General features: G+C 38.5%; 1 protein-coding gene across 1 annotated transcript; it reads left to right on the top strand.

Annotated features, from left to right (window-relative positions):
* The first annotated feature begins 354 nt into the window (after positions 1–354).
* On the top strand, positions 355–765 carry LOC145109816 (uncharacterized). The gene has a single exon (XM_079046965.1). The coding sequence runs from the start codon at positions 355–357 to the stop codon at positions 763–765; it is 411 nt and encodes a 136-aa protein (XP_078903091.1).
* The last annotated feature ends 12,890 nt before the right edge of the window (positions 766–13,655 follow it).

Genomic DNA, 13,655 nt, shown 5'->3' with positions numbered 1-13,655 from the left:
AAAGCAGAATGAAGACTACCAAAAGTTCCTGGAGCACATAAAGGCCTTGAAAATCAATATTCCTTTCATCGGGGCGGTGGCACAAATGCCCAAATATGCCAAGTTCCTAAAGGACCTTCTCACAAATAGAAAGAAGATGGAGGAGGCATCCAAAGTGGTCCTAAATGAGAATTGTTCAGCCGCAATGTTGAACAAATTGCCAAAGAAAATGGGTGACCCGGGTAGCTTGACAATACCTTGCCAATTCGGAAACTTAGCCACTAGCTATGTATTAGCCGATTCAGGGGCAAGTGTGAAACTCATGCCATATTCTTTCTTTAAGAAACTAAACCTTCCAGAGCCAAGACCGATCGAATGGCAATCCACTTAGCAAATAAGACGGTGACATTCCCGAGAGGCATATGTGAAGATTTATTGGTAAAAGTCGATAAGTTTGTCTTCCCGGCGGATTTCATTGTACTAGATATGGAGGAGGATTACCAAGTACCAATAATTCTTGGAAGACCATTCTTGAACACCGCTAGTGCCATAGTTGACATACGAGAATCCAAGCTTACCCTTCGGGTGGGAGAAGACTCGGTTACCTTTGGAATGGATCAAGCCATGAAACATTCAGAGTTTAGTGATGATACGGCTTTTTCGGTGGATATCTTGGAAGAGTTATTGGAAGAGTGGCAAGAAGACAAATCAGGTGAACAAATCTTCATTTCAGAAGATGAATTTGATGCTGAGAGAGACTTAAAAGGAGCTAGAAAGACTACTTGAAGAATCCGAATACGAAGAACTAATTAGAAGCACTAAACAGAAAACTCGACGAGTTTCTATCTATAACTCAGACGAGTTGTGACGAAATATCGCGATCAGACGCCACTTTTGGCCTAAACTCGCCGAGTTCCCTACCTGAACTCGACATGTTTAATGTACAAAGCACAAAATTGGAGCTGAAAACATTGCCGGAACACTTAGAATACGCATTTCTCGAAGAAGGCGAACAAAAGCCTGTTATTATTGCATCCGATCTTACCCAAACCGAAAAAGAAGAATTAGTTAAAGTTTTGAAGAAAAGGAAGAATTCCATCGCATGGAAAATCACCAATATAAAAGGAATAAGTCCTTCTTATTGTTCTCACAAAATCAATCTTGAAGAAGGAGCAAAGCCGGTAGTGCAACATCAAAGGCGATTGAACCCAAACATGCAAGAAGTGGTAAAAAAGGAGGTAGTCAAGCTCTTGGATGTTGGGAACATTTATTCAATTTCTGATAGTCCATGGGTTAGTCCTGTTCAAGTAGTACCAAAGAAAGGAAGGATGACAGTCGTGACGAATGAGAAGAACGAGCTCATACCTACACGAACGGTAACTGGTTGGCGAGTGTGCATCGATTATCGAAAGCTAAACGATGCCACTTGCAAAGACCACTTCCCTCTCCCTTTTATTGATCAAATGCTTGAGAGATTATCTAGCCATTGCTATTATTGTTTTCTAGATGGATTTTCAGGTTACTTCCAAATCCCAATTGACCCAAATGATCAAGAGAAGACCACTTTCACTTGTCCAAGTGGAACATTTGCATATCGACGAATGCCTTTTGGGTTATGCAATGTGCCTGCCACCTTTCAACGATGCATGACGGCGATATTCCACGATATGGTGGAGAGGTTTATGGAAGTATTCATGGATGATTTTTCTGTTTTTGGTTCTTCCTTTAATGATTGTCTTTATAACCTTGATTTGATGCTTGCTAGGTGTGAAAAAACCAATTTAGTTTTGAATTGGGAAAAGTTTCACTTCATGGTAAAAGAAGGCATTGTGTTAGGCCATAAAGTGTCCAAAGCGGGGATTGAGGTGGATCGGGCAAAAATTGATACCATTGCTAAATTACCTCCACCAATCAATGTGAAGGGCGTTAGGAGTTTTTTAGGTCATGCGGGTTTTTACCGTCGTTTTATAAAAGACTTTTCTAAAATAACTCCACCTTTAACTCAACTACTTTTGAAAGATGCACCTTTTAATTTTTCGAAAGAATGCCTAAATGCTTTTGAAATATTGAAAGAAAAATTAACTAACGCCCCGATCATTATCTCCCCGAATTAGAATTTACCATTTGAAATAATGTGTGATGCAAGTGATTTTGCCTTAGGTGTTGTGCTTGGTCAAAGGGTTGACAAACATTTTCAACCAATCTATTATGCAAGCAATACCTTAAATCCGGCCCAAGAAAATTATACCACAACTGAAAAAGAATTATTGGCCGTGGTCTATGCTTTTGATAAATTTCGTCCTTATCTTATATTATCTAAGACCACTGTTTTTACTGACCATTCTGCAATTAAATATTTGTTTGCTAAGTAGGATGTGAAACCTAGGTTGATCTGGTGGGTGTTGTTACTTCAAGAATTTGACATCGAGATCAAGGACAAGAAAGGAATGGAGAATGTAGCGGCCGACCATCTTCAAGATTAGAGAATCCAGAAAGGGATGCATCTGACAACAAGGGTATTGGGGATAGTTTTCCAGAAGAGTACTTAGTGGTGATCAAGGGAGAAGAACCATGGTATGCAGACATTGCCAACTTTTTGGCTGGAGACTTTCTTCCAAAAAGGATCACTCATCAGCAGAAAAAGAAACTCTTTTCAGAGATGAAATATTATTTTTGGGATGAGCCCTACCTTTTTAGGAGTTGTGCAGATGGGATCATTAGAAGGTGTGTGTTTGGCAAAGAAATCTGTGACATTCTAGAGCATTGCCACAATGGACCTGCAGGAGGACATCATGGGGTTCAATACACTGCTAAAAAGGTGTTTGATGCAGGATTCTATTGGCCAACAGTTTTCAAGGATGCTGCCACCTATGTGAGAGAGTGTGATGCTTGCCAAAGATCAGGAAATATTTCTGCAAGGAATGAAATGCCTCAAAGAAACATCCAAGTGTGTGAAGTCTTTGATGTGTGGGGTATAGATTTCATGGGGTCATTCCCATCATCTAAGGGGCACAAAGACATACTTGTGGCGGTGGACTATGTATCAAAGTGGGCAGAAGCGCAGGAATTACCAACAAATGGTGCAAGGGTTGTGGTAAAATTTTTGAAGAAATTATTTTCTAGGTTTGGAGTACCAAAAGCTTTGATAAGTGATAGGGGAACCCACTTTGCTAATGAACAATTAGCAAAGGTATTGCAAAGATATGGTGTACGCCATAGATTTTCAACACCTTATCATCCACAAACAAATGGGCAGACTAAGATCACGAATAGAACGCTCAAGAGAATTCTAGAAAGGTCGGTGGGCAGTCATCGGAAAGATTGGGCAGATAAGTTAGATGATGCACATTGGGCGTTCAGGACTACATTCAAGGCACCCATTGGAACCACACCTTATAGATTAGTTTATGGAAAAATTGTCATTTTCCAGTAGAACTTGAGCACAAGGCCTATTGGGCTTTGAAAACATGTAATTTTGATCCAAATGAGTTGCGTGCCAATCGACTCTTGCAAATGAATGCCTTGGAGGAATTAATAAACGAGTCTTACACTAACTCGTTGACTTATAAGGACAAGACCAAAAAATGGCATGATGCAAGATTGAAGGGTAATAAGGAGTTTAAAGAAGGGAAAAAAGTTCTTTTATATAATTCAAGACTTAAACTTTTTCCGGGCAAACTACACACTCGTTGGACCGGACCTTTCACAATTAAGCATGTTTTTCCATATGGGGTAATTGAATTGTGGAATAAAGATGGGATAAGTTTCAAGGTCAATGGTCATAGGGTTAAGAAATATGAAGAAGGCTTGCCCAAGGAAGCAGAAATTGAAGAAGGATTAGACTTGGAGAAGACCACAACAACGTAGGGCGGGAAGGAGTCCAACTAAAGACTCCTCAAAAAGAAGCGCTTGCGGGAGGCAACCCGACATTTGAGTTTGCTTTCTTTTTCTGTTTCTTTTTAGTCTTTGATTTTATTTTTGTGTGTTCTATTAGGATTTTCAGTATTTATCTTCCAAATTCACTTAAAATATTGCTGAGAGGCCTAGCAAAGTTAAGTGTGGGGTGGTGCATAATTTTCACAAGGAAAACAATTTTTTTTCAATCAGAGGCAAAAACTCGTCGAGTTCCAGGTCACTACTCGACGGGTTGTGTTTTATTATCGAAAAAAAATTAATTGCTGTAAATTAGGGATTTTACCCTAAAAAGGTAAACCCACTCACAGCCGTCACCCCCACTTCAACCGGCCAAAAAAAAAATCCTCCCAAGCAAGTTCTTCCAATTTGGTGATTTCTCCTTCAAATCTCTTCAAAAGGTAAGATCTTTTTTATGACCATTCTTGTTAAAGTTTCGATTTTGAGTAGTTGCATGGCCCCAATTCGTTTAAATAACCCGATTTTTGAGTTTTCATATGAGCATTAGGGTTTAGATTTTGACTTAATTAGGATGTTTTTGCTAGTTTTATCTATGGATTCTTGCCTATTTTGCTCTCCTAGACAAACCCCTGAGTGAAATTTTGTGTTAAATGGGTCGATATATTGAAACCGAGAATAATTTTTCGCACCTGTTACGGAACTCGCCGAGTTGTGCATGAACTCGACGAGTTCATGCCGCTGTGTGACAATTTTATTTTTTATTAATTTTTTTTAACATTTTCTGTGTTTGTTTGGTTTGCTATGACTTGGGTTTTGCAGAATCATGTCAAGAAGCAGGAACCAAGGTTCTCAAAGAGGGCAAAGGGGCTTTCCTTGGCTTGATTTCCCTCAAATTGGCTCAAAGGCAACATTGGTGGCATGGAGAAAAAAGTTGGAAAAGCTGAAAAAGAAAGACTTCTATTTGCCAAATGAGTTAGATTGGCTAAGTTTGGAACAATGGGGATTAGTGGGAGGGATGAATCCTTATCTTACTAAGGTTTTCATTCAAGATGAAGTGAGGGTTACATGTGATGCTTGGAGGCGAATTTTCCAACTCCAAGAGCCTGTGTATCAAGAATTGTGCTGGGAGTTTTATTCTACTGTTACATTCCGTGGGGGCAATAACTACTTTGACACTAATGTGCTCACTTTTATGCTTGGGGGCGAGTTTAGAGAGTGCAGTATGGCAGAATTAGCATGGCGAATGGGCTTATACGAGCAAAATGTGGCTATGACAGAAGCTTTTGGGATATTTTTGGAAAATTGTCACAAGGATGTTCCAAATGGTGAAGATGCAGCGAGATGGTGGAACACGATTGCCAATGGGGTTTATATTCCATCCGCGGCTCAAGAGGCAAGTATCTGGTCGCCTATCCATCGCCTTATTCACCGCTTTATTTCGAGTTCCATAAACATGTGAAAGGATGCCGATAAAGTACCAAGCAGAGATGTCTTTTTCCTATGGTGCATTCTTACACCCAACATGTTTTGCAACATTCCATATTGCTTAGCGAAGTACTTGGCAAAAAGTGGGGTAAAGGATAGAACAACTTCAAGAATATGTGGTGGAATGTTCGTGACTACATTAGCAAGGTCATATGGAGTCCTTGGTGAGAGAGTTGGGAATCAATTAACAATGGTGCCACAACCCGCTTTTAGTCCTCTTCTTTATAGGAGGGCTAGAATTATTGAAGATTATGGCGGGGGCAATTTTGGTATTCCCGGTGTTGATGAAGTAGTGACACCCGAACAACCGGGAAGGCGGGTTCGTCCAAGACAAGAACCCATGCAAGAAGATCCTCCCGTCATCCCGATACATGATGAACTTCCCATGGACCCTTATAATGTTGAACTAAGGGCATTCCAAGATGAATTGGCACGAAGCATGAATTATGGTCATAGAAATTTTGCCCATATGATGAATCATTTGAACATTCCAAGGATGGATGATGAGCCCGACTATCCATATGTGAGAAGTTGGAGTAAGAGATGGAATACGCGACAAGGTGGAGCCGGAGGAAGTGGGCTAAGAGGAGAAGAGAGTGAAGATGAAGTCTAACTATCCTTTCTTTATCTTTTATTTTGTTTGGCTTGTTTTAAACTCTTTTCATTTGTTTGGTGTGTTTATCTTTTTATTTGTGTGGTTGATGTTTAAACTTTAAGTAATTTAGGATTTTATTGGTATGTTTTCCTTTTATTACTTAGTGTTTGTTTTTTTTGTTCTTTTCAGAATATAGGGTGAGGGATAGAATGAAAGAATAAAGCGTGAGCAGTATAATGTGAAATCGAGTCTAAAACGAGAAGAATGAGATAATTGAGTCTATTTACAAGTTCGGTGAATAAATAGCTGAAAGGATGTGCTTTTACTAAAGAAAAATGAGGGGGAGTATTGCTACAATCATTTCCTAAAAATTCAGAAATGAACCTGAAGTTGGAGTTATTTGTGTTCACTCAGTGAAGAAAACTCGTCGAGTTCCTTCTATAAACTCGACGAGTTCTTTCGAAAAACCCGACTGTGCCAGCTTTAACAACTCAACTCAGCAAGTTATCTATAAACTCGACGAGTTACTCTTTCTTTTACCTTCAAGTTGGTGATTTGACTGAATTTGGCAAAGGCAATTGGCTATACTATTAAAGATCAATTTCCGAGAATTTCCAAGATCTTTTTCCTCTATATTTTGGAGCATAACCAACGAGATTTGACACCCAAGGCGTGGATAAGCTGTTCCCATGTCCAAAGTCAGCTGAAGTAGGAGCTCAAAACAAGAATTTCAACCTCGCAACTACTATCCCAGGGGAGTTTGTTCTAATTCTCTCTTTACTTTATATTCTCTATCATGCATAACATGCAATGAGGACATTGCATAATTTAAGTGTGGGGTAGGGGGTTGATTACATTTAGTGAAAAAAAAAATTAGAATCCTTTGAATTCTTGGTTTGAAAATTTTTTTTTTGCATAAAAAATTGTTAGGGTTAATTCAGACAATTTTGGTAGAGCAATTAGGGTTCCATGCTATTATTGTGTTTGATGATTCTATGAAGACCCAAATGTTTAGTTGAGCCAATATACGTTATAGTGCATTTGTGGCCCCCTTTATTCTAGTGAAATCATGGGACAAAAACACAATCTCGCTTAGTTTGAGGATTGCAACATGTTTAGCATCGTGTACCAGAAATGTATCCAGGAAAGCTCAAGTAGTCATTGCACATAAGACTAATGCCTTTAACCAATAAAGGATGAAGTTAAATTCCCTTGCTTAAGCATATGTTTTCTAGGTTTTTAGTTTTGAGTGGAAAAGTGAGTAAAAAAAAGTAATGAAATGTTTGAAAGAATCTACAAAGCTATGAAGACAAAGAAGAAATACACAGAAGAAAAGCTGCTAATTCTTGAAGATTCAAGGAAAAAAGTTATAAAGTTATTTATTTTTATTGTAATTTTCTTTTCTAGGTTATTTTATCATACGTATGCTTGGGGATTTAACCAAAAATGTCTTGAGGTTAAGAAAGTTTTTTGGGGATGGATTCGGAGGGATGCATAAAATGATCAATGTTCAAAAGAAGTGGGCAAGTGTTTATGAGGATTGTAAGTATTTAGAATTGAGGGTGGTCCTTAGGAAAATTTTAGACACAAATGCATGTGTTGCGGTCTTGGAATAATGGTTGGGTTCAATTGGGATTGTCTTATATGATATTGGTGTGATAAAATTCAGTTTTGCTTGGGGGCAAGCAAAAGTCAAGTGTAGGGTATTTTGATATGGGCATATTTATTTATAAAATTCATGCATTATCTTAATACTTTATGTTGTTTTTATATCATTTTATGGACAAAAGGTACTTAATTAGCTTAATATTTCAATTTCAGCAATAAAAGACATGCTCGGGTGAAAAGGAAGAGGACTAAGTAATTGGAAGCTTGGAGATTGAAAGAAGGCTGAAATATGAAGAAACTCGACGAGTTGACCCTCAACTCGACGAGTTGGTCAGAATATTCTCGATTCAAGGATGCCTTGCCGTACACGTTGCATACGCGGATTGTAGAAAAAACTCATCGAGTTATTCTTAAAAACTCGACGAGTTGGGTTGATTTTTGGAAACTATAAATAGATAACATCTATGCCCAAAACCCTAACTTTTTCTGGAGACTAGCTGCGATTAGTGAAGATCAGAAGGGTTCTTGAAGCTTCAGTTTTCGAGATTTCAACCTAAGAGGCAATTTAGAAGAGATCAAAGGCAATTAATTATTCTTCTTTTCTTAATCTTTGTTTTGAACCATGTTTGAATCGTTAGATTTTGAGTTTAGGTTATTACTTGCTATAGATATGAGCTAAAAGCTTTATACTTCTGTTTGGATGAGATAATCTTATGAACATGGTTTGATTGAGTGGTTGGATTAATATTGATTTGGTTATTCATCTTGTTAAGCTTGTTAAAGATCCTTATGTATTGATGTAAATATTTTATGTTAATAAGTAAGTTATTGAGTTGCATGAACATCTTCTTGATTACTTGATTCATATAATTTTGTGAATACAAGATTGTATGCCTAGGAATAGTGAATATGAAACTAGGGTTAACGAGAAAATATGTAAATAAATGTGTGAGCATGTGTGATGAACAACCACATATGAGTTGATTGAATTGAACAAATTTGATTAGCTATTATTACAAGTCTTACTTGATACGAACTGAACACTAGAAAACTTGTTAGTTTAATCACTTGATCACTGTTTGAATTAATATGTCTACTAAAGGATCGGTAATAGTGAACATGAACCCAATCACATTAGAAATCGGTAACCATTAAAATATTGATCCATTGCACTTGCCATTAAATCAACCATAGGAATAAGTGAATTGAATCTTAACAGAAGTCTCTTTTATCATTGAATCTAGTTGTCCTTTCTTGTTCTTCTTAGTTGTTAATTGTCTTTGCTTGAGTGTTAAATTGATTGTTTAAGTTTCTAGTCTTGCAAAACTAGAGAACCCCCCTCTTTTATTAATTGTTTTACTTAGATAATATTAGTATTAATTTTAGCTGTTACCGTTCCCTGTGTTCGATACCCTACTTGCTTGAACTAAACTGTTATCGATAGGTACACTGCCTGCGTATGTTTGTTTTTATTTGAGTTTGTTAGGATTAAAACTAGTTTGTTTCACACACATCATGCTTCCATTGTCATGAAAAAGGGCACTGGAAATGAAGCTGCCCAAAATACTTGCAGGATATTAAGGATGGGAAGATAAAGCCCACCTTCGCAAGTATTTACACTATTATGTCTAATAACTCATCACATGCTAATTCTTGGGTCCTTGATACAGGTCGTGGTATTCACATTTGCTTTTATATGAAGGGACTAAAAGAAAGTAGGGATGCGGAGCACGGGAAGATAAACTTATTCATGGGGAATAGGAAAGTGTCGCATGTGACCAAGATTGGAGTTTACTCTTTATTGCTTAGTAATGGGTTAAATTTAGATTTGAATAATTGTTGTTACTCGTCAGATATGACGAGAAATATTATTTCCTTTCACAGTTTGTATAAACAAGGTTTTACCTTTTCTTTTAATAATGAAAGTGGTGGTATTAGTGCTTATTATAATGGTGTCTTTTATTTTGATGCATTACCTTGTAATGGTATATATGAAACTGTGATGGTTGTAGATAACCTAGGAAATAATGTGTTGAATATTGATTCGTCCAATGTTTTGGACAAGGCATGCTTGTGGCATTGTCGTCTTGGACATGTCAACAAGAAGTGCATAGGCCAACTCCAAAAGGCTTGAGTCTTGGAGTCATTCGACTTGAAATTGGATGACACTTGCGAATCTTGTTTACTTGGGAAGATGACCAAGTCACCCTTCACTGGTACTTGTGAAAGGGGTGAAGGTTTGTTGGATCTCATACACACAGATGTGTGTGGACCCTTTAGAACCGCCACAAGGGATGCTAACCGCTTCTATGTGACTTTTACTGATGATTATAGTAGATATGGGTATATTTACTTAATCAAGCCTAAGTCAGAAACTTTTGAAAAGTTCAAAGAGTTTAAACAGGAAATGGAGAATCAATTGGGCAGGAAGATAAAGATTATGTGATCCGATCGAGGAGGAGAGTATCTTAGTATCGAGTTCCTAGACTATCTTAAGGAATGTGGAATTGTTTCACAGTTGACGCCGCCTAGGACAGCGCAGTTGAATGGTGTGGCTAAGAGGCGCAACCGAACCTTGTTGGATATGGTTCGTTCCATGATGAGTCGAGCTTCGTTACCTATCTCATTCTGGGGGTATGCCTTAGAGACTGCCACCCATATTCTTAATCTAGTCCCTACTAAAAAGGTTGCCACAACACCTCACGAGATGTGGACAAGGAAGGTTCCCTCGTTAGATCACATCAAGGTTTGGGGCTGCGAGGCTTTCGTGAGACGCGAGACTCACCACAAGCTCGAACCTCGTAGTGAGTGATGTATTTTCATTGGCTATCCATAGAAATCATTTGGATATCTCTTCTACAGACCGAGTGACAATGTTGTCTTCGTCGCGAGGATATGAGTCTTTCGAGAGAGAGCTCATATGCCAAGAGGACAGTGGGAGGAAAATTGACCTTGAAGAGCTTCAAGAGTTAAGTGATGAAGGAAACTCATACACTGGCACTCAACCCGAGGAAGAAACTCCTGTTGAACCTATTGACGAGTCATTACCTATTCGACGTTCCTCTCGAGATAGGATGGCACCTGAGTTTTATGGTTTTCATATTACTATTGAAGGTGATACGTTTATCAATGATAGCACACTGGTAAATTGGATGAACCATCTAACTACAAGGAAGCCATGGCAGGCCCCAAGTATTCTAAATTGAAAGAGGCAATGGACAACGAGATTCAGTCCATGTATGACAATCAAGTTTGGAACTTGGTTGACAATGTACCGGGTCGTAAGACAGTCAGGTGTAAATGGGTCTTCAAGAAGAAGACCGACATGGATGGGAAACTACACACATATAAGGCGCGACTGGTTGCGAAGGGCTTTACTCAAACTCAGGGATTTGACTATGATGAGACCTTCTCACCAGTAGCGAAGATTAAATCTATAAGGGTTATGTTGTCCATAGTTGCATTTCATGACTATGAAATATGGCAAATGGATGTCAAAACCGCTTTCCTTAATGGAAAGTTGGCTGAAGATGTTTACATGTGTCAGCCAGAGGGTTTTGTCGATGCAAAGTACCCTAATAGAGTGTGTAAGCTTGAGAAATCCATTTATGGATTGAAACAAACATCTCGCAGATGGAATCTTTGTTTCGATGAGAAAGTCAAAGAGTTTGGATTTTCGAGAAGCGAGGATGAGTCCCGTGTATATGTCAAAGCTAGTGGGAGTATAGTAAGCTTTCTGGTGTTGTATGTGGATGACATACTTCTCATAGGAAACGATATCCCGACCTTGCAGGAAGTTAAGTCCTGGCTTGGGAAGTGTTTCGCTATGAAGGACCTTGGAGAAGCTGCCTATATTCTAGGGATAAGGATAATGAGAGACAGGAGTAAAAGACTAATAAGACTTAGTCAAAGTACCTACTTGGACAAGGTGTTGAAGCGTTTCAGCATGGAGAACTCCAAGAAAGGTGACTTACCTATCCAAAGCAATACCAAACTGAGTAAGACTCAGAGTCCGAGTATAGAGGCTGAGATAGTGGAATTGAGTCGAGTAACATATGCTTCCGCGGTTGGCTCGATCATGTATGCGATGACTTGTACTCGCCCTGATGTGGCCTTTGCTTTGAGCAAGGTTAGCAGATATCAAGGGAATCATGGTAGAGCTCACTGGACTGCAATTAAGAACATTCTTAAGTACCTGCGGAGGACTAAGGAATGGGTCCTTACCCTCGGTGGGAGTGATGACTTGAGAGTGACAGGGTATTGTGACGCCGATTTTCAGACCGACAGAGATAATTTGTGCTCTCAGTCGGGCTGGGTATTTACCCTAAATGGAGGAGTAGTAACATGGAAAAGTTCCAAGTAGGAGACTGTGGCTAATTCAACGTGTGAATCATAGTACATAGCCACGAGCAAAGCATCAAAAGAGGCGATATGGTTGAAGAACTTCATCGGAGACCTTGGAGTTGTGCCATCCATAAAGGAGCCTGTGGAGATTTTCTGCGATAATGAATGCGCGGGTGCCTTAACCAAGGAACCGAGAGATCATGGTAGATCCAGGCATATCGACAGAAAATACCACTTTATAAGACATCAAGTAGAAGAAGGACACCTCGTTGTGAAGAGGATATCGTCAGAGGACAACCCAGCAGATCCCTTCACGAAGGGACTGAGTAGGGTTAAGCACTTGCGGCATGCAAGGGGCATCGGGCTAACGGACGATATTAGTTTTAGTGATTAGATAAATGTTTTGAAACTTGTAATATCTAAATTGTAATTGACATTTGATTATTGAATAAAAGGAGTTTTATTTATAAGTAAAGTTACTGACTTGTGTCAATTATTTACTATTGTTTCACCTTTGCATGTTTTGACTTCCAGAATAATAAGATTATTCAAACTATCCACAGTCGATCATACTTTGGAAGTAGGTTATGAGGCTAGACTGTCATGAGTTGGCTTGTATATTGTCTAACGCGTTAGACATAGCAAAAGTTTGCTACACCATTCACGAGTGCTCCTGAAATAAGATTTGAGCATTGGATTAAACCCACGCTCACCTGAATCACTTCATGGAATTTATCACGAGTGATTGTGAGACGATAATATCTTATAGTCTTCAAACTAAGATATATGAGTTGTTGACTACGAGTTGGTTGTGCATTGATGATACGAAAATGCATCAGTAACTTGATGTTATAAAACGTATCGTTGTGCATGATTTGATGAGTAGTTAGTACAAGCATATAATTTCCAAATTTATCTGTTCCTTTTATCCTAAGAGGATTAAAAACGATATCTTGGGCCCCTCGATGATTTTGTTTTGACTTATGTGGTCGGCCCGGTCAAAACTAAATTGATGTGTTCAGTTATGTTCTATGTCAGATAATCGGAAATCGGGAAACAAAGTGCAGGACAATAAGTATGATTATGTTCCATGTATTTTCCCGCATGATATCTTGAGAATAGAGGAATATATGATCCCTTATCTAAAGGACGCGTCACTGAATGGGTCAGAGTTCGACAACGGCTTTGGAAAGCTACGATCGCTAATCAGATCCTGAAGTGGCATTGGCAGTTATAGTTATTAGACGTATCCAAGTGGGAGACTGTTGGATTAGGTGTCTAAGCCCATAAATTTAACTGGGATGTACTTGACCCGATTGTAGCATGGTCCTTTTGGGTCGCCTTCACCAGTGCAATTTGACAGGATGGACTTTTGAGAATAAGGCTATTTGTGATTTATTAATATATTATAAGTATAATATATTAATTGAGAAATCATATTATTTAATTAGTATTGATCAAAAATTAATTTGGAATTAATTTAGTGATCAAAAGAGACTAATTAAATATACGGGGACTGATTAAGTAAATCAATGATTCTTATAGTGTGGGCCAATGATCCATGGTTAATTTGGATGGACTAAACCAATGAGATAGTCCATGGATAGTCCATGAAGGTTTAACCCATGGAGCCTAAGTAATATGAAAGGTCATGGTGCATTAGGGTTTGCAAAGATGTAACCCTAGCATTTGTTACACTATAAAAGGAATCCCCTAGAGCCAAAATTGGGGACACCTATCATTCTAAGAGTTTGATATTGATTTTGTGCTA

The sequence above is a fragment of the Lactuca virosa genome, chromosome 4 (assembly GCF_052849685.1).
Source record: "Lactuca virosa cultivar CGN04683 chromosome 4, Lactuca_virosa_CGN04683_v6, whole genome shotgun sequence".
In the NCBI taxonomy this organism is placed as follows: domain Eukaryota; kingdom Viridiplantae; phylum Streptophyta; class Magnoliopsida; order Asterales; family Asteraceae; genus Lactuca; species Lactuca virosa.
This window is presented reverse-complemented; position numbering and strand designations above follow the sequence as displayed.